Genomic DNA, 22,142 nt, shown 5'->3' with positions numbered 1-22,142 from the left:
GGGCGTTCAGCTGGGGAGAAGGAGACTGGGAGGACACGATCACTTCCCCAGCTCCCTGAAGGCAGGCTGTAGCCAGCAGGGTGGGTCTCTTCTCCCGGCTAACAAGTGACAGCATGAGAGGAAATAGCCTCAAGTTGTGCCAGGGCATGGTTTAGATTGGATATTAAGAACTGCTGATGGAATCGGTGGAATCACCATTCCTGGCGGTGTTCTGCAGGCGTGTGGCAGACATGGTTTAGCGGTGAACATGGTGGTGCTGGGTTAATGGCTGGTCTCTATTGCAAGGCCTTCTCCAGCCTTATTGATTCTGTGAGTCTAAACTGTATTTTCATAGTTGTGCTTCAGTCCTCAGTATCTCTTTAAAAAAAAACTAATTAGTTGTTGGGTTCTTTTTTTAATTAATCCTTTCTCTCTTTCCTTAGTAAGTAACTATTCACTTTCCAAAAAGCTTTCACACATTTGCTAGGCTGTTACTAGTGGCTCTTCGGCACTCCGAACTTTGATATGTGTATTTTAGCTCACTCCTTCCTAGATCCGCTCCTTTCCTCTCAGTGGCGCAGCCCCGAAGCCCTCGCAGCTCCGTACGGATGATGCAGTGCCCGGTGCCAGCCCCGGGGCGGTAGCACGGACGCGGCCGCACCGCATGGCGGGCCCGGCGCCTCAGCGCCGCTCCGAGCCGCGCATGCGCGCCGGGCCGTTGCCATGGCTGCGGGCGGACGCGCCGGGCCGGGGCGGCGGTGGCGGCGATGGCGCTGAGGCGGCTCCTGCTGCGCTACTTCCCGCCGGGTGCGGAGTGGAGCGGGGCCGGGGCGCTGCGGGTGCTGCCGGGGCTGTGCTGGGGCGGGGGCCTGCGGGTGTGGGGCGTGCGGCGGAGCCCTGCGGGCTGTGCGGACCGCCCGTCATGGAGGGCCCCTGAGCCCGCAGGGGCTGGGCACGGCCGGGCGGGTCCGTGGCGCGCCTGCAGCCGGCCGGAGCGGAGCGGAGCTGCCGCCGCTTGTCCCGGTGCCGGGCTGGCAGCGGGGAGCGGCTCAACACCCGCCGGGGATGTAATTAGTGACTTACTGCAAAGTCGAGGCAGTCTTACTTGCATCACAGTAAGGAGTTTAAAAAGTCAACGGTGGCTGTAGATGGCACGAAAAAAAAAAAAGTAATTGTGTTTTTAAATGGCTGTTTAACAAAAAAAGTTGCCGCTCTCTGCAGCTACCTGAAAGGAGGTTGGAGCCAGGTGAGGGTCGGTCTCTTCTGCCAGGCAGGCAGTGAGAGGATGAGAGGACAGTATTCAGCTGTGCCGAGGGAGGTTTAAATTGGATATTAGGAAGAAATTCTTCGCAGAAACAGTGATCAGACGTTGGAAAGGGATGCCCAGAGAGGTGGTAGAGGTGTTTAAGGATGGAGGTGGTGGAGGTGTTTAAGGTTGACAAGGTGGTGTTTGGTCATGGCTTGGGCTTAATGATCTCAGAGGCCTTTTCCAGCCTAGCTGATACTAATTCCTATTTTTTCCCCTTCATTTATAAATTCTCTGAGTGGAGCCATGCTTTGAAAAGCAGTGCTGCCAGACTGGCATGGTGTGTCCTGTACTCAGGTGACTCAGTGAAATTTCAGAAGTGAAACAAGCTGGAGATGGCCAGCTCAGGAAGTGTATTGGAAAAAAGGATCTTTACAAATTTCTTTCAAACTCGAAAAACTCACCCACTATCTGCCAATGGTTTGTGGCATAGGCTTTGTCTGCAGCTGGACAGAAACATGCACAAGCAATAATCATACATTACACTGATGGTTTACTTATTGCAGTGCCAACACATAAAGGAATGGAAGAAGCTCATGACAGTGTAGTCACAGAAGTGTGGCTTTTCCTATGAACTTCATGAAATGCAGAATGGCACAGAAGTTCATCTAAATTATCTTTTCTCACAGAAAGTCAACGAGCAGCTGAGCCCTCTATCAGCTGTTTCAAAACTGGAAGCCATGTGGTTAAACATTTTAGTACTCCAGTTCAGTGGAAGTTGCAGAGATGCCAGAGCAAAGTGTTTTTATGATTTTTGAAACATTACTGCACTCAAGCCTTTGCAAACACTAGAATAAATATGACAAGTTTTGTAAAATGTTTTCCACACTTCTTGGAACACCAAACTACAGCAAGTATCTTCAGGACAGCTTCTTTGAAATTGATGCTGATGATACAAAAAGCTGATGGAAAAAAGAGTTTGTTCATTTCTAGAATAGAAAATAGCTCAAAAATAATATTATTTAATTTTTTTTTCATATAAGCACATCGGAGTTCTTGTTCATCACCACGCTTACTCTCAACAATAACAGCTAACCTCCTTCCAGCTCCAAAAACTGGAATTGGGTCTCCTGAAGTCAGTGGAACTATAAAAGTGGAAGTGCTGCTGTCTACAACACATGTTATAAAACTCCAGAAGTCTAATTATGACCTGTTTATCACTTGTTTTTAAAGGAATTATTTTGGAATATGTAGAAGGTGGTGAGTCAAAGACCAGATCAATAGATCTGCTTGATCTTACACCTGAGTAAGTATGATATTACTTCAGAAAACAGCACTCTCTATATTTTTACAGCATGTTCATGTACAACTTTATTTGACTGTGTTACACATAACTGAGATCAGCTATTATGGAGAGCCTATGTGCTCTACTCAGCCAGCTCTGGTAGGAAGGGCTTCAGAAAAATAACAAAGTGCCACCATTAAATAAAGTTACCAAAATCCATGGAGTTTATTAGGCAGAAAGACATGAAGTAATATGATTGTCTTAATACCAGCATTGATATGGAAGAGGCCTTGCATTTAAGCCCCCGTCAGTAGACTGTGTAAGCTGGATATGCAGGATGAAAAAATCCCAATTTAAAAATTGTTAAGTTTTGTCTACTTAGGACTGTCCAGTATAATGCTGTGGGTAAAACCTATCAAGTCTCTTTGTGAAAGAAAGAAGTTGTCTGGTGTTACTGAACAGGAGTATAATCACTGAGAGGATACTCTTTTATGATGTAGTGGCTCCCATTTAGAAGAGTGATGCAGAAAATCCCCTTAGACTTGAATAATTCCCATCCTAACAGAAATCCTTGGCTTTCTTGCTAAGCTGATTTTAAGTGTATTGGGATTTGACTGCTGGGTGTTGTCAACCCTTAGTTTCTCACAGAAAGCCAGAAATCAGTGGTTATCTGATGAAAGGGAAAGAGGATCCAGTTCCACAGAGCAGCTGTGGCCCCCTCACTGGGGCTCTAGGGACATCACTACACTGCACCACGTGGTAGTTACTGTCAAAACTAAGAGCTGTAGAAACAGCCATGGATTTCTGAAGCCACAGACAGAGATAAATTTAAGACTTTGCATGCATAATTTATCTTGTTACTACTTCATGGACAATTAGTTTGGAATTTATGAAATTCCAGTATAATTCAGATATTTAAACTGACAGTTTGGGACACATGTCTACTATGCCTGCTCCTCCATGGAAATCATTTGAAAAGATAAATTTCTTGCCAAGCTACAATTTTCAAAAGTTGAATTTGACTGTACAACTTCAGTAAGAGAGGGAAGGAAATGTAAAAACCAAGAAAGATTTATTCTTGTTTCTTTAAGCCTTTACAAAATGAGATAAATGCATAACATTTAATTGCTTACTTCAATTTCTTGGCAAGTAAATAATATTCTTGGGTTTAAATTCATAATTGTTTCCAGGGGATGGAATGTGGTGCATTTCGAGTATTTCTTGAGTTTGTTTTTGTTCTTTTCTCATAATTAGAACAGATGTTACAGCCTTAGTAGAAGAAATCCAAGAAAGAGAACCTCTCATCACAGCTTCCTGCTTGGAACATATCATACATCTAGTGCAAAGACTGCAGGAGAAGCTAGGGGAAAAACAGAATCACAAATTCTCTCTTTTTAAGGTCAGAGGCATCTTTGAAATAGTTTTTGGACATTTGTGGGGGTTTAAGCTGTGATACTGTGAGTATGTTTTTACTGCTGTGTATTGTGCTGTATGACTGATTCCTTGGCACTTTTCAATCCTCTCTGCACTTTTAGAGCAACTGAGTCTGACCTGGTTTTTCCTGCCAGGAATTCCCCTAATAAAGCTGAGAGGTATAACTGTTCCTAGATATTGTTTAGCCAGGCTTAATCACGAGGGTGTGTTTTAGATGAAGAGAAATCAATTTTTTATTTGTTGAGTAAGAGTTTGTGGGCCAGCAACACCCAAAGTTACATTTAAACAAAACCTGTAAATCGACCCCATGACCCCTGTAAATTAGCTGTTGGACCAAAAGATTTTCATACATGTGTCTACTTGTTCTTCATTTTGTGAAAATTGTGGGATTTATGCTATTATTTTATGGGGGTTTATGCTACATGCAGTTGTCCTTACAAATCCTGGTTTTCATTGCTTTCTGTCATTACTATTATCTTTAAATATTGATAAATTGATTTTCAGCTTACAGATCACACTTGAAATATTTTTTCAAACAAATAGGAATTTTAAGAACAATGATTCCAGAGACCTTTCAGAGCTTCAAATCCAGGACTGAGTGTGTCAGAAGATAATAGGTTTAAAGAGAATAGGTTTAATTGCAAAAAATTGTGGAAATGAAACTTTCTTCACGCTACAATCTGACATAGTTAAACGTTGTATCTTTATTGTGTCAGCAGATGGCAATGTGTAACTGTTAAACAGTGTTGGTCAGTGCTTCGGTGTTTATTGTTACCTTAAATTAGAAGAGGAAAAGAAGTTTTGTGTTGGTTTGTTCAGCTATAAAAGCCCTGACATGTTCTGAGGTATAACTTTGGTTCTTTTGACCAACAATACTCATCTGGGTGAATTCTGCAAAGAAATATGTATTTAACCTTGAAAACAGATTCCCTTGTAGCAAGGCATCTTAAATTTAAAAAGTTTTTCTTCCAAGTTATGCTCTCAACTGAGATAATGCCTTGCTTTTCAAAAGCTTTAGAAGTTGTTTGTTCATCACAGAGACTGACAAATCTTCAAATGCTTGTTCAAACTTGAGTGTAAATAATGTATTTGTTCATTGTTGGGTGTAGTGCTGTGTCTGAGCTTCTGTATTTGGAAATAATAGAAGCAGGCAAATCCAATCAGTGCTGGATTATTTCCTTCACTCAAGAGTGGTTAGAAGTGTGTGAAAAGAACTTTTTTGATGTTCAGTTTCATTTAAGGCTTCTAAATGAAATATGAGTACCAGGTCCTTCTGAGATACTAATAAAATATAAGAGATGGGTCAGAGTGAGATTTGTTTTTCTTTTCCCTGAACAAAGTGTTCCATGTGTGCATTGTTTGGAAATGAATGGTTTTTATTCCTGTTGCACTGGAGTATAATCTAAAACAAGTGTATAAGCTCATATTTTTGTTATTTCCAGTAATTGTGGTGATGGTGGTGTGTTAGGCACCCTGCAGAGAAATTAGGTTTTATAGCAATTTCTCAGGTTTTAAACTATTCCATGTCATGGGATGCTGTAGTAATTTGCAGATTTTTATCTTAGGTACAGCTGTAGCAGATTTTGCAGAACTGAGGTATATTTTTCCTAATGTTGCCTTAGGGTTTGACTATTGTGTCATTTGCACAGGCAGTTCTTGCTGGCTCAGAGTTCTGTGGATGAAGCAAATGCAGCACTGGGCATTGGAAGAACAGAATTAGTCTCATAATCTGAAATTACATAAAAACCTATCTCATTTTCCTCCCTTTTTTCATAATTTCAAAATACCTCTGTTGTTCAGAGCTGCCTGCATGTAGTCCTAAAAATGTTATGGGTGAGATTTCCATAAATTTCCATAATTATTGATTCTCATATGCAGACAGATATTGTGGCTCTTTTTAAAAAACACAATATTTTTGTCATTTCCTCATCTTGATTGCCCATTCCCACTTCTGTAGCTGAAAGTACAAGTTGTGTTGCTTTCTCTAGAGAGCAGAAATTGCTGTTTCTGTAACATAAAAGGCATTTTCTGTTTCTCTCTCCCTCTCAGTCCTTCACTTATCAACTGTTATTTCCATTTTGATGAATCCCTACTCTTCTGAGTAGAAGATCTATAAGCCTTTCTCATTTTCCTTTTGGAGCATGCAGCTTGGAAAACTTGAGATAAGCAAAAAAAGTTGAAGCTCTGGTAAAATGTCAGTGATTAAATCTCACTGTTCATAAACAGTTTCTTCTTCATTCTTACACTACAGAAAAGACCTAGTGAACCCCTGGGGTATTTTCAATGTCCCTTTTCTTCACTGTCAGCAATTGCAGTGATTTCCCAGTTTATGATTTTATTCTGGTTTAGACTTGAGCAGCGGGCAGCTACTCATAGGTGAAAATTACTCAAGTGCAAACCATGTTTTACAGCAGCCAGTTTATTCAAACATCAACCAGATTATATTTTTTTTTTTTTCTTTTTAAAGTAGCATGGCATGGTGTCTTCCTTTGCAGTATCTGAAACTATTTTCACCTCTGCTTAATAAATCTTAATATGTGTTACTATATCTGTGGGCTCATTCACATGAGTGATCCTGTGTGTCTGATTAAAGCACTGTTAGAAAACAACCTCCACAACCTCCACAATCTGTGCAGGTATTAAAGTTGAAATTCTGTCTTGGAATTTTGTCCTGCTGAGTATCTTTGCTATGGTGTTGCACACCTTGTCATGACCTCATAGGACAGAGCTATAGCTTATATTTCTTATAAGCTGTAGCTTATATTTCTTTTTTTCTTCCTGTTTTGTATAACAAAGTCAAGTGCCAGCTGGGAACATCCTACACCCTAAAAGTCTCAAATTTAACTGGAATTCTTGGTTCACTGGCTTAATAGTAGTTGGGATTTCTTTCATCAGTGATCTTACAGCCATCATGGTCTCCTCTTTTGTTTTGCCCATTCAGCTCTGGTCTAGGGTTGTTTTGCTGGTCTTGAAGAAGGTGAAGAAAATGCAAACATGGGAAAAAAACTAATTCACTGAAATTAAGTATAAAATTGAAATCAATACTATATAACATCTTCAGTGGTAACCTGATGATTAATGTGGGATTTATTCTCCTCTAACAGGAGGAGGAGAAAAAATTAATCTGTTGAATATTTTGAGCAATTTTGTTTATTTTTTTTAGCATCAAATGTTTTTCCTCTCACTACCCCACTTCTGTTTCAGGTGCTTAGAACACACATATTGCCTCTGACTAATGTGGCATTCAACAAATCTGGTTCCCGGTAAGTTGTGTTCAAAGTCAAAGTACCTAATCATTAATTGAATTTTTTTACTTGTAAATTAAATGGTAAGGAAGCTTCAGTGCTCTTATCTTGCTGCAGAAAGAATTCAGCTCTACTGCTTATAAGCAGCTTCAGGCATAATTGGGGATTATATTTCAGGCCTCTGTGGAAAACCCATGGGAGATGCAAAAAAGTAGCAGGTGAGATTCAATTTATGTAATTTTTTTCTTCTACAGTCATAGCCTGTTGACAATTACCATATTACAGAAAGAAGCCCCTTTATGGCCATTAACTAAATATTGCTAAAAGCTAAATGAGTCTTTGAAATAAGCTCATTTGGGAGTTTCATCATAGTGAAAGTGTCACTTTTGTGTTAATTGATTTCACAGTGGACATATGTCTTATCGTTTTTTCCTTCATGTCTTAAAAGCAGCAGCATGCTTTCTAGTTAAAATACATTAAAGATTAGAAAAAATGTGGTTTTATGACTAAGATGTTAAAAAGAAAGAAAAGGAACTTCTATGGTCATAAATCTGTATTTTTGAATACAGATTTGGGGTCTGAGACAATTAAAATCTGTGGAAATAAATAATTTGGCAGTGCATTGGAACCAATAAGATATTTGCTGTATTCAGAAATGAATTTCTCTTTGCTTTAGCTTTATCACTGGAAGCTATGATAGAACCTGCAAACTGTGGGACACAGCATCAGGAGAAGAGCTGCATTCACTGGAGGGACACAGAAACGTTGTCTATGCAATAGCTTTCAATAACCCCTATGGGTAAATAAATTTCCTCTGAGATTCTTCAGAATTGCTAATACTGTTATTTTACAAATACTCTAACAAAGAATAGAATACTTTAAATTGAAAGATTTCAACTTCTGAGTTTGTAGAGTTCAGCTATAGCTAATCTCTGTAGGATGACACTGTCATTATTTGTACAAGAGATCCATTCAAACATGCTTTCTGCTATCATTTTTAAAAATTAAATTTAGAAATTCTAAAAAAAAATTAATTATGTATTCAGTCTTAAAAAAATATGAGTTAGTTGAATGTATTGAAACAGTTTATTTCAGTAATATCTACATGACCAGATTGTGTCCTGAATGTTAGTCATTCTCTTCTGCTTCCATGTAGTTGTATGTGGTGGGACATGTAAGTACTTAGGACAATCTGTGTTGCTTCAGTTAAGGAGAAAGAAGTGGATTTCTCCCTGTGCCACTACAAATTCAATATTATTTAGGACATGATTCAGAAATGTCACAGCTTTTGAGTAATTTTTGTAAAATCCACAAGGTGCTGCTGTGTGAACATCAGATATTAATTTTTGCACCTTTTGTTTTCTTCAGTAATTTTTTGCCCTAGGTTGGAATTGCCACCTGTTAGGTGAAGGGAATTACATGTTAGCCACTGAAGTTTCATTGTCATTTGCTTCCTGAGGAAGCTGTCATGTGTGAGAAAACCATTTTTTCTGTAAAGTAAGATAAAGTAATTCCTATTTTTCATTGAATCACATTACTGTTGGATGTCCTATTTATCAGTTGAACAACACACAATTATCATCAGGAAATAAATGTAGAAAAATTGTTCTTACACTATTTGAAACTTCATCTCTTACTTCTATATGAAAAGGAAGGACATAGACCCTTTTGGGTCAATGTCTTATATTCTGATATTATTCTTTACTTTATAAAAGCATTTAATGAAGTTCATTTATATGGCTTGGTGAAACTAATGATGAAAATCTGTGCAAAGATCAATAACTATACTGTAACATAAAAGTGGAGAAGCAGCATACAGCAAGACAAAACCTGATGAGAACTTTGAACTACTTTTGTAGTAAAAATTTGATAAAATCCCCTTTTTTTTTTCTGCTAATCTTTAGGTTTTGGTATAGTGCCCCTTGGTACATTTTCTGGAGACTTCACTTTAGTGTTGCTCTAACTGCAGATGGTCACAACACTTCCACTGGCTTCAGTGGGAGTAGAGTTCAACTTCTGAAATTTGGGTGAACTGCATTTATATTTGTTGGTAAACAGATGTTATGTGATGAAATGATATAACTTCTTACTAAATCTGTAAGTACAGCACAACATCATCCCTAAAGTAGCTCAGTCATCAGTTATTGTGCCTATCTGTTAGCAGAGGTCGCTCCTGTGCTGATAGGCATGGTAGCTCTCTCAGAAACTCCCTGTGTCTGCTAATTTTTTGCCTTGCTGTAACTTGTGTTTGTGAAATCCTGCTGTAGGATCTTGTAGTGTGGCAGCAAGCACCAAAGTGCATGAGAGCTTCCAGGGCTGGGTGCTGTTTTTTTGGATTCTGCTGTATCTGTAGTCAGAGGGTTTTTCTACATAAAAATTATAGGATTTTTTTTTTTCAATTTAGTGACAAGATTGCCACTGGATCTTTTGATAAAACCTGCAAAGTGTGGAGTACAGAGACAGGAAAATGTTATCATACCTTCAGAGGACATAGTGCAGAAATAGTGAGTAGTGATGGATGTTTCTTATTCCTTTATGTTTCCTCCCACTATCATTGATGACTGTGAGTTCTGACTCTCTGTGAGCTCCCACTGGAGGCACAGTTATTGTGGCACATCTATTCATACATCCAGGTCTTGTTAACATTTCTGCACTGCAAGGGAGGATAGTCTGACACTTCTTGAGATAGAATAAACCCCCATACACAGTTTGAACTTATATTGTTATTTTTACTTTGTTCTGATTTCCCTTGTTTGTTAAATGTTAAAACATGGAAAAATACCATAGCAACTGGAATTTTCAGTTTATTGTGCATACTTTTTGTTTGATCACATATCACATGTTTTTCTAGCTATCTTGCATTGCCTCTCATATTTGCAGAACTAAGTATACAAGAACATCATTGCTTGTGTTGTTGTCTTTCACACAGAGATCTGTACATCGTGTACAGAACCAATTGGAGCTGTAGGGGAACAAATTTCAGAAATTTAAAGCATGTTAGCTGGGAATATGTGGGATGCTGAAATGTCAAAGATCTATGAAATTAAAACAGTTTAAGCTTTAAAATGCTTGGTTTCCTCTCCCAAGCACTAGGACCCCTATGAGCAATATCAAGTGCCTTGATGCACAAATTTCAGTTTGAAAGATCAGGGTAAAACTACTAAAACTCTGAATTTCAATGATGAATGGGTTTTTTGCTTGTTTGTTTGTTGTTGTTTTCAATAGCTATACAATCACTATTCAATGAAATATTGCCGAAAATTGTTTCTGAAAAAACAATTTGAATTTAATTGTAGATTGAGAGGCTTTAACTAGAAAGAGGTGAGAAAATGGTGGTTTACTGCATTGGAATTTGGGGTTTGTTTCAGTGTGTTTTTGATTTTCTGGATGCTCTATGTTACCCCTTACAATGAAGAGCATGTTTGCTTATTAAGATAGGCTGCAGTGGTTTTACTTCCACAGATCAGTCAGGTAAATGTTTAAAGGTCTCTCCATTTTTTCTGACTTCTTAGGGGTTAGATTAGACCTGAAATGTTATGAGTTGTGCTGACAAGTAATTAGAAGGAGATAATTGCCAGCAGGAAATTATGTGTTTCTCTGAATCAGACCTGTTTCTGAAAGGCCATTATTGCATCTGGCAAGGGCATGCCCATAGTTACTCAGGATGAAAAAACTGAGCTGCTGCTTTCCTTTTTTCATGGCACCTGCTATTCTTTATTTGCAGAGCAATCACACTGAATAATTACAGAAAATTAGAGGATGAATACATGATTTTTTTTTAATGTAAGAAATTAATTAAAGTAGTTGCTGAGCTTTTATTCTTGCTTTTTCTTAAATATGATGTTGTGGCAATGCCCTTGGCAAATGACATTCATAATGACACCTGATAGGGTAAGAGTGCACAGAGTGTGTTTCTGTACACAGAACTGTTTGCCTGATCTTTGCCCCAGTCTCATCAAGTAACAGAGAAAACCTACCAAACAATAGTGCTAGGTACTGTCAGACTGGACAGTAATTGGAGGATTTCAAAGAGAATTTTGAAATAGAGAAAACAAAGCATGTGCTTGCAAGGAGTCCACTTGGTTTGAGTACTTATCCAGAATTATGTGGTAAGGATTTGTTGCTGTTCTAGTCAGCTGTTGGAAGAATTCTGCAAGTTTTCTGTATGTCATAAAATATTATCAGACCTTTGTCTTATTTAAAAATATTAATCCTGACCCTTCTTTAGTTTATTTAGAAAATATATATAAATGGACTCCTTTAAACTTTTTCTATCCAATGTTTCTCGCTACAGGTATGTTTATCATTTAATCCTCAGAGCACACTGTTGGCAACTGGAAGCATGGATACCACTGCCAAATTATGGGATCTAGAGAAAGGAGAAGAAGTAGCCACTTTAAATGTATGTTTGCATTCCTTATGTTTTCAGAGGTGTTCCTTGCTTAGTTTTCCAGCTGAGATAAATAACAGTGTAACCATTCCAACTGTTTCAAACCTTGCAGTTTCTTTCACCCATAGTGATCCCATAGTGACTACAGTTCCAAAACAGAGTAAGAAAACTTGAAGGGAATGAGAAAGCTGTGATGTTTTATGAGTCCTGTTTATCAAAAGACAGATTTTCTCATTGCAGTGACATTACTGCTATAGATTAGAATCCCTCCCATTACTTGTTAAAACCTGCTGCTCTACTGTGAGTTGTGGCCTCCTCTGTATGGAGGAGGTAAACATGGGCAGAAGACAGCCATCCAGTTACCTCTAGATTGTCATCTCCCTTTGCTCTGCATGGCTTGCTGGCATTCCCCTGGGTCAGATTGGCTTCTGCTGCTTCAATGCATTTCTCTCACATAAATCCCAAGCCATATATAGGGAATAAGCTTCCTGCTTAAGTGGTGTGCCTGAGTTTTTGCAGTTGCTGGGATATTGACTATTCCACAGTCAGACAGATTGTCAAAATTGTGGTATACTGGACAAGACAGTAAATAAAATAGTGATGAGTTATGGAAGCATTATGCTGCTGAAAAAAGACTGCATATTACACTATATTAATGAAAAAGTAATAATTTGTATTCTCATACTCCTTTTTAAAAATACTCTCAGGGGCACTCAGCAGAAATTATTGCTCTGTCTTTCAATACCACTGGAGACAGGATCATCACTGGCTCATTTGACCATACAGTAGCAGTATGGGATGTTGGCACTGGCAGGTAATAAAGCACTAATAAATAAAATTTTTGCTTGATTTCAGGAAAAACTAAATAGAAAATGTTGAGCTACATCTTACAGAGCTTGTTTTTAATTTAGAGTATTTGTTCTTTGGTCCTGTAATTTGTTACTACTCTTCTCTTTGTTCTTTTGAAAAGAAATGCTGCTCATGAAATGCTTTTGTATGTATTCTTTGTTTTAAATGTCTATCTTATGAGTACTAAAGAGGCAGAACGACTGGACTGATCCTGTGCTTGTTCCTGGTGAATTCTCCAAAGAGGAATATATTTTATCAACATGGAAACTCATGACTTGCAAGGTGTCTAAGATTTCTAGACTGTTTAAGTAGAAAGTATATTTTATGTTATAGAAAATTATTCTGGTTATGTTATCTTTAAAAACTGTAGAGGGTGTATTTTTTCTTCTCACCATCCTTTGTCAATATAAATTTAAAATGTGTTATCCTTTGACTGTAGAGAACAAAATCTCTTGATTAAGATGCCAACAAATAATAATGCAACAGGTAAATATTAACTTGCATAATACTGACAAATTCACTTGTTTTTTCAGTGGGAAACTCAGTGTAAGTAAAATAAAATTATCTCCTTGATTACTGACAGAGTAATTTATGAAGATAATAATTCTATTTTGTTTGCAGGGCTGTGCCTTTTTTTTTTTTTTTTTTGAGAGCAAGGGGAATAGCTCTGAAATTTATATATAAAAGGAAAGTGTGTGTGTAGTGATATTTTGGGATAACAGACAATACATATAAAAGTGTGACTAAGTGTGTGATTTATAAGTAGTGTACACATAGTGTATCATTTAAGGCTTGATCCTATAATCTTTGAGCTTATTCAACACCAACACTCATTCAGCAAATCGACCTTTGAATTCAGCTTCCTCCAGCCTGATGTTCTTGCAGGTATTTTTGTGTGAAAACAACTTTTTCCAGCTTATTGTCTGAGCCTACAGTGAAATCAAAGTCTGGGGATTTTTATGTTGCATTTTTTTCCTATGAAATCATTATGGACTTCACATCAGGGCCATTACCAGCAATATGAAGGAGCAGATTCTCACTGGCAGCTAGTGGGCAATGGAGTTGTTCCAAGGCCAACAGTCAGCCTTTCAGATGGCACCTGGGCATGAATACATTTAGGAATAATGGAAAGTTGCAGTCAGAAGGACTGTGAGCAGATCATAATTTGCTGTTACAAATCAGGTAGATTTGCAAAAATCTTGTAGGTGAGGTTTTGTGTGCTTGTTTTTCACCATGTGAGTCGCATGAGGTTTACAGCTTTCCAAATTTGAGTTTCTTCTGATTTTGCTGAGCACATGTGTTCCTGAGTTTTATTCTGGGTAGGTGTCCTGAACTGCCCTGAAGGAAACTGATGTAGGGACAGGAAATCTAAACAAAGTTTGAGATTCTCTTCATAAAATACTATGATTTAAAAGAAAAAAGGGTGAAGGGGGAACACACTGGATTCCACTTCTGTAATCCAGCTCTGTATTTCCATGGCAGATACAGCCCATTGTAATTCAGTTGCAGGTGTCTGCAGAGTTCATTTGTCAAATCAACAGCCTGGTCCTGTATCTTGGGTCAGGGGTGCTGGACACCAGCGTGTGAGAGAGAAGCAGTTTCTCTTTTGCAATTATAGTCAAATACTAGAACATCCACAGATCAAATTTCACTTGGAAACTGAAGGCTAAGGAAATACTGCCTTGACTAAAGCTGATTGCTTTTAATAAAGAACTTAAATGGAATTTTTTATGGCACTTCATAAGTCTCCTGTGTTCCTTCTGTGTATCTGAAAACGGTTTCTGTGAGATGTTCTCACATTGCTATTTATTCTGTTTATTGATCAGATTTTTATGTCAAAGCTTGAAGGCCTCACTGCCTTTTTGAAAATTGGAAGTTTAAGTTTTCATCTTTTCAATTAAAATTTTTTTCTAGGCATTACTAGGTATTTTGGGCATTAGGTATTACAGTAACAGCAGTCTTGATGACCAAATAATGTGCTTATAAAATTAAGTTTTCCTCTGTTATCTGCTTGTTAATTTTTTGTTTTACTGTAAAAATCTGTACAATTACAACAGTGTAGACCTCACAGCATTAGAAAGTAAAAGGAGTAATTCTGTAAAATGCTAAGAACATAATCAAGTTTTTGTTATTATAAACAAATAGCAAATTCAAATGCTGAGGAAATTTTCTTTACTGTTCATTTAGCACATATATTAATTTAGCTACTCTTATATATCTTGTGCAATGAATAAAAAAATTTTAGTCCCTTAAACTAATTTAGTTGTTTTTCTAGTCATCAGTTTATCTGTTATTTACAGTGCTTCTATAAATAATGCAGTCATATTAGCATTGTGATAATAACCCAATTTGCTAATCCTTTAATAGATATATATCTCAATTAATCTTATTTAGGCTTTGTTGCCTTACAGGCCATTAAATAGGAAGCAGTATTGGCTAATTGTAACCTCTCTACTCAGATAAAGCTGAAGAATTTAATGGGACTTGTATTGCTAGTCTTGTGCAGCAAGAAGATGAGGATTAATGAGGATTAGAAATCATATTTCAGTTGGGCTGTCATTTGCCTGTTATTTGGGAACATGCTCACATTAAGTACCTGATTAACTTCCATTTGATCTTCAGTGGATTTTATAAAAGGTTTGGATTATATGGAGTTTTAAAGATGTACTGTTTTTACAGTTCATTGAAGTAGGATAATGGGAGAGTAATGTGGAAAAACTTGCTCTACTTGCTTAGCATGTAAATGAATACAAGGAATCTGTTGCTGGTACTGAAAATCATCACATTTCACATTTCACTAAAATATTTTTGAAAGAGAAGGGAGGAAATTTCAATTTTATTCTTTACTGCTTCTTTGTGCCAAAAGTAGAAAATGGAGTTGATACAGTACTAGAATCCTGAATGAGCTGCACCACTCCATTTAATTGCTTTAATGCTGAAGACTTGATGCCTTAACTATACCATTTTCTAAACTTATAATTTATATGTGTATATAAAAATATACACTAAAAATGTAATTTAGTAATTTATAAATTTAATTTGATAATTTAAACTTTTTTTTGGTAGGTTACTACATACTTTAATAGGTCACCGAGGAGAGATTAGCAGTGCCCAGTTCAGCTGGGACTGTTCTCTCATTGTCACTGGATCAATGGACAAAACGTGCATGGTAAGCTGGTTGAGTAGGTAGTGAATACAGCTACTTGACATATAAAATGTACCTTTGTTAAATTGAGGAGCATCATTTTAAAGTAGTACATATAATGAATTAGAGAATTTACAACTAAATGTAAAACCTATAATCTTACTAATTTCAGTGAAGTCTAGTTAAGTCTTGTTTAATCAATACACTGAACTGAAAGATGTATAGAACTTCATTATACTGACTAAAGAATGCCTCATTATTGATTTGTATTCAGCTTTCGTGGTATTACATGTTAAACATCAGAAAGGACCTCTACAGGTTGCTTTATCAATCAACTAGATATCTATAAAGTAAATTAGTAAATTCCAAAGCAGCAATGCAGTGTCCCTGTTTGTGTGTGCAGCTGTGGAATGCTGTGACAGGGACACACATAGCGACGCTGGCAGGGCACAGCAAGGAGGTGCTGGACGTGTGCTTTGACTACGCCGGGCAGCGCATTGCAACGGCCTCTGCTGATGGTGAGTGAGGGCAGCTGCTGGGGAGTGCAGCACCAAACCCCTCTGTCCTTCATCAGTGAGGGCCTCTGCGGGGGAGCTGCAGCACCAAACCCCTCTGTCCTTCTTCAGTCAGGGCAGCTGCTGGGGAGCTGCAGCACCAAACCCCTCTGTCTTTTGCCTTTGGCTCTGCTTTGATTGTAGCTTGATGAACAGGAGGGCTTGATTCAAAACTATCGATCAAGCAATGTTTGTTGCATTACAGAAATGGGGTGTTAAACTTTAGAAGTTTTCTCCAGTGACAAAGTTCTTATTTTCCTACTTCAATCAACTCAACATGTCTTTCCCCTTTAACTTCAAACTTGGAAGGAAATATTTCACTTGTGGCTGGAAATACATTTTAAATGTGTACATAAATAGCTTTTGAGGGGGTTGATTTGGTGGCTCAGATTTAAACTTAACTGAAAAATGTAGTTAGAATTTTACTGGTGGATTTACTAGCAGGCTTTTCTAATGCACAGCAAAAGAATACACAATAAAGTGGTAGTGAAAGAAGCAATTTTGTTTTGTTATTGGCATGCAGAAGTTTTGCATGTTTATTATTTGTCTAGGAATCACAATAAATAGTTTTCTGTATTCACCTGCTCAGTTATTTATATTATACTGCATAATGACAATACTGTATTTGTTTTAGATACACATTTCCAGAAACAGGATACCAGACTGGATGGGGAGGACTATTTGGATCTATTTTCCTGTACTTGCTATATTAAGACAAAAGCCAATGTAAAAAGTTTCCTGATATTTAATAAATATCTTATTAAATATAATGAATACATTATTAAATAATGAAATATAATGAAAGCTTTATAAATGTGTTGTACATGCATTCTGAAATAACAGGCTTCAGTAAGCTGTGTTCTATGTGACCTTTGTATTCGTATGTTAGAAATTTTCCAGGAGAATCCATTTCTGGTCAGGAAAGGGAAGTCAATCTTTTCCACCCAGATCTTTTTAACATACTTTACCCTTGGAGGAAACTCTGTTTAATTTGCCTTCTATTTCTTCCAAAATTAAACCTGAGGATGGGTTCCTTCTGACCTTATTCAAATGTTCTTACTGAAATGGGTGCTTAAGCATAACAATCACATATGGCTCCTACTGCAACAGGGTCAGCCAGAGTCTATAATGCAGGAACAAAACAGTGCATTGCAAAGCTGGAAGGGCATGAAGATGAAATTTCAAAGGTAAGTTGTGTGTGGTTTGAACCTTTTTTAATTTGACTTTGTGTGACATCTAATCCAGCAGTTATTTCATGATGCAGGAATACTGTTTATCCTAATACCACCACATTCTTTAATATTTAAGATTGATAGGTCTGGCTAAGTTATCTTTACTAAAAGAACATTCTTTTTGGCTAAAAGCTATTAGACAATGATTGTTTACCAATTTCACACCTCTGAGTTAAGACAATACTGGGCGTGCTACTCCTAGGGTTTCCAGAGCCACTTCTCTGTATTGCTGTGTCATTACCATGATTCCTTAGAATGGTGGCAGGTGCTTAAGTCCATCCCTCCAAGGAGTGGACACCTGGTTTTGTTGCCATTGAAAGGAGTGGTTTTCCTTATCTCTTTCCTTTTCCTGAAGCAGTTTATCAGCTGGGTCTGCACACACACTTGGTAAAGAACAGAGCAGAGAGGGAGATGCTCTCTAAGTGTTCTTTCAGTGTGATCATTGTTAACTGAGCTCCTGTCTGACCTGTCCTAAACTCTGCCTGTGTTGTTCTGCCATTGCAGTCCCACATTCTCTGACAGAATAAGCACCAGTTTTTAATCTCTTGTTGACATCTTAAGGCTTTGCCTCTAAGGCTTTTACCATCATCCCAATTCTTTCCTTCTACCAGATGTGCTCCTCTTTACTCTTTGTCATTTCTCTGCACACCTGATTTATGGAATGGAACGGAACAACCATATTCCTGTGGAAAAATACATGGAGAATCTTATTTTCAAAAGTGAATGAGGGATTTGGAAATACAAAGTCTGTTTCAAGAATCACTTGGTCATGAGGAGTGTGCTCATGTGCTTTGCTTATCTGGCTCAATTTTGAACACCAAGGATCAGTTTCAAATAAATTTAGTTGCTTCCAACATAGTACATATTCCTCAAACTTTGTTATTTGTTGCTTGCAGCTTTTCATTATTCTTTCAAATAGATAATCTCCCTAGCTTCCAATTTTGATGTTGAAGTATTAATATTTTTAATCTAGGATGGTTCGTAATGAACAAAACTTGAATGCTTTCATTTTATTGATTTGTCTATAATCATTTTGCTGAGAGAATAGGAAGCTCAGAAGGATTGGTCTTTCCTCAGTTACTAAAGTCACTGCAGTATCTCACACTCAGTGTAGACCCACTGAGGACAGTCTGAACCCCTGCTGCTGAGAGGGTGGGTCAGAGACAGCTTCCATCAGGGCCTTTGTACCAGCATCATTTCAGTGCTGGAGGAGAGAATCTGCTCCTCTGGGAGCATGGGGAAAAGGCCATGTATTTCTGCAGATATTCTATGGAGATGTGACCACTTAGGAATGTTATTACTTGGAAATTGGATTTCTGGGGAGCAGACATTTTGCCCTCAGTGATTAAGCATTTCGAATTGTATGATAAACTGATATTGTCTGGTTAATGCTCAGAAAACGTACCTGATTATCTGGAAATTCATGCAGTTATGGCAGTGAATGTTTAACAAATATGAAGACTTACTACAGAATTGATTCCAGTGCAGATTGTAATACTCCAGAGATGTGTGTTATTTAATGTAGAACTCTATAAAATATGTATAAATTTTACGTTGGAGTAATGATAACATCTAGATAAAATTGCTATTTGGAAGTTATGATCCTGTAGTAAAGTCATGGTATATAAGGCCTTTGTAAATCCAAAAAGTTTTCAGCCACAGAATTTTTCCAGCATGACTCTAGTGGAATACTATCCTTGATTTTAGCTCAAAAACTGAATGTAAGATTGCTGCTTTCTATTTTCATCTTTCAATCACTTTGATATGCTTCTTTCTCTAGGCATAGTGACTTGCTGAGTAACATAACTCATTTGTGTATTTTTAAAGGTGTGTTTCAACCCTAAAGGCAATTGCATACTAACAGCCAGTTCTGATAAAACAGCTCGGCTCTGGGATGCTGCTACTGGGCACTGCCTTCAGATACTAGAGGGTCATGCTGATGAGATCTTCTCCTGTGCTTTTAACTACAAAGGTGATACAATCATTACAGGTAACTAATATATTCTATTTTTCTTTCTTTTTTTTTTTTTTTAAAGACATCTGAAATCTTGCTACAGCAAAACAAAAATAGTCTGAAACCTGGGGCCAAATGCAGGTACCGGCAGTGACTGACAATATAGTCAAGAAAATCTAGAACTTCACTTTAGAACTGAGATTTGAGAATATGGCCATGAACAAATTTGTGCAAAGGCATGGGCATGCCCTCCCATCTCTCCAGTGAGCACATACCAGCACCAGAGCAGTGACTAAGCCATTTTCTCACAATGCATTGCTGTGAGGGAGGTGTGGATGAACAAAAGGCAAAGGAGCACACCTTTGGTGTATTTGGTACTGAACTCTGATCAGGTTTCATTTCAGTCATGGGATGCAGGATGATCTCAGCTAAAAGTATTGCCCTAGATTCTGCTGCCTGTTGCTAGTTGTTGAGAAAAAAAAATATTTATGTGTCTCCTGGGCACATTTTTGATGTAGGTATTAACAAAAATGGATAGACTGTGCACCTAAGTGATACTTCACAATGTGTGTTCATTACTAGGGAGCAAGGATAACTCCTGTAGAATCTGGCACTGACTGAAGAAAAGGATCCAGTTTGATGTATGCCTGCCTACCTTTGTGAGTTTCGGAGTCAATAAACTCAGCCTTTCAGATCTGTTTTACTTTATTCTTTTTGTTCACCTTCTGTTGAAGTAGAACAGCTATCTAGATTTGACAGGTTTGACTTAGATATGGCATCACAGAACTGCAGAGGTTGGAAGGCACCACTGGAGATCATCTAGCACAACAGCCTGCCCTGCTCAGAACCCTGTCATCCAAGCAGGCTGCCCAGGACTGATGTGGGTTTGAAAATCTCCAAGGATGAAGACTACACAGTTTCTCCACACAACCTGCTTAGTCTTTGATTACTTGCATAGTAAAGGAGAAAAGTGGGGTTTTTTCCCCTCTGATGTCTAAATGGAATAGTTCCTTATATTCCAATTAGTGCATGTTGCCTCTTCCCTGAGTAGAATCTGGTGTGTTATTTCAGTCACCAGAGAGAATCATGATTAGTGAGAATGAATGCACAGGATAGCTCCGTTTCTTTATGTGTGATTTTTAACTTGTAACCTTTTTAATTAAAAAAAATAGAGCATTATAGTAATCTCAGTTGTGGAAGGAGTGCTGGTATGCACTTGTTTTGAGGACTTTTGTATTACTTTTTTTGTGTGTGTGTAATAAAATATTGAATTAAGATGTCAGTTTTGTTTTTTGTAATACAATGCCTCATTCATATTCTGGCAAAAGCCAGTGGCCATTTATGAGCTGCCTTGCTATTAACTATTGCATGTATGCTGCAGTTAAACTCCCCTCTCATACTTGCCCACCTCTTTCCAGTCAATATGTTCCTTTCTGCTCAGTCCTCATTCTCCTATTTTGAACTGAGGTAAAAAAAAATAATATCAGTGGTGACTTAAACTTGGAATCCTGGCCCAGTGATCAAGTCCAGCATGAAGAAACTCTGCTTGCCAAAGAGTGGAAGCCAAGGAAACTGACACAAACAGAGAAGTGGATGAGAAACACCTGCAAGTCTTTAACTAGCATGCAGTGAGCTTTTAGCCAGGCTTTCTTCTCCCAGAAATTGCCAATTGGTTTCACCTGTGCGGAGCTTGCTCCACTTGAAAGCACCTGAAGTGCACTGGCTCCTTGTAGGCATAGTGAAGGAGCAGAACTGACTGGTCTCCTCCAGCAGACTCGAAAGAAGGAGGAAGAGGCCAAGAGGGAGAAAGGAAGTTACAGCAGAGAATCAACTTGGAGGTACTTAGTTTATGTTCTGTATCTCTGGGTGAGTGTGGTCCTCTAAATGTTGTTAAATTTAGTAGGAAGTTACTAAAGCTGATCTGTTGGGACTACCTCTGAGTGCTTGCCAGCACCCTTGTGTGTAAATGAAGAAACAAAAGTGTCATCACTTGGCAGATTTCCTGGTTATTTCAAGTAATGCTGTGCTGTGGGAGAAGTGAGCAGAGAGCTGCAGATCATTTAAAATGTAACTTTGAGCAGTAGGCAAAGTGGCTGACTCAAATGTCTCTGTAATGCCTGTGGTGCTTCCTGGGTTTTTGTGCAAAACCTTTGGGTGTCAAAAATGTATCTCAGCAAGTTGGAATGGAAGGAGCCAGGAAGGGCAGTGCTGTTCTGTGTTGGTTTAGAATTGCTCTGTGTCCCTAGATTGATGGGCACCTGTGACCTGGGGGATTTCCAGCTGACAAAATTGGAGGAAAATTACTGTGCTGAGATGTATACAATTACTGCTATGTAGTTAAAAACTGAAATTTTACTTGCTTTGAACTATCACGAAGTAGAAAAGGTTCTTTGGACTGTGATTAGAAACTAAATTCTTCCCCCCACCCCCCCTTAATCTTTTAGTTTGGTTTCATTCCTGTTGCCTCTTTATTATTTATTTTCCTTTACTATGCTAGTGAATCAGATGTCTGTAATAACTTTGGCTTCTAGCTCTTGTTCTATTTTTGCAAGAAATTATGAGTCGAGCTTTAATAGAGTAAGCATTAGACTGGCAGGCTATCTGGGTTCTATTTCTTATTCTTCCTTGATTCTTGAGTGTGTAGAACTGCTTTTCAGGCTGAATTATCTAAGTTTCCTGCTCATATGTGAAGTATTTTCCCATCTGGTGTGATTCACAGCATTGCTGGGAAGGCTTGGTACCTTGTAAGAGCTTCAGTAGTGCTCTGGATACTCTCTGTGAATGCTTCAATGTTGGGTTCTCTGCACCTTGGTTTACCCACATGTGGAT

At 38.1% G+C, this 22,142-nt stretch overlaps 1 protein-coding gene across 1 annotated transcript; it reads left to right on the top strand.

Moving 5' to 3' along the window:
- Nucleotides 1-717: 717 nt before the first annotated feature.
- On the top strand, nt 718-20,518 carry DAW1 (dynein assembly factor with WD repeats 1). Its single transcript, XM_009089204.4, has 13 exons — nt 718-786; nt 2,459-2,531; nt 3,765-3,909; nt 7,149-7,207; nt 7,866-7,988; nt 9,594-9,693; nt 11,484-11,591; nt 12,287-12,393; nt 15,495-15,597; nt 15,977-16,091; nt 17,238-17,314; nt 19,187-19,349; nt 19,896-20,518. The coding sequence occupies exons 1-13, from the start codon at nt 747-749 to the stop codon at nt 19,928-19,930; spliced, it is 1,248 nt and encodes a 415-aa protein (XP_009087452.1). The 5' UTR covers nt 718-746; the 3' UTR covers nt 19,931-20,518.
- The last annotated feature ends 1,624 nt before the right edge of the window (nt 20,519-22,142 follow it).

This window comes from Serinus canaria, chromosome 9 (assembly GCF_022539315.1).
Source record: "Serinus canaria isolate serCan28SL12 chromosome 9, serCan2020, whole genome shotgun sequence".
Taxonomy (NCBI): Eukaryota; Metazoa; Chordata; class Aves; order Passeriformes; family Fringillidae; genus Serinus; species Serinus canaria.
Note: the sequence above shows the minus strand (reverse complement) of the source record. Positions and strands in the feature narration are given on the sequence as shown.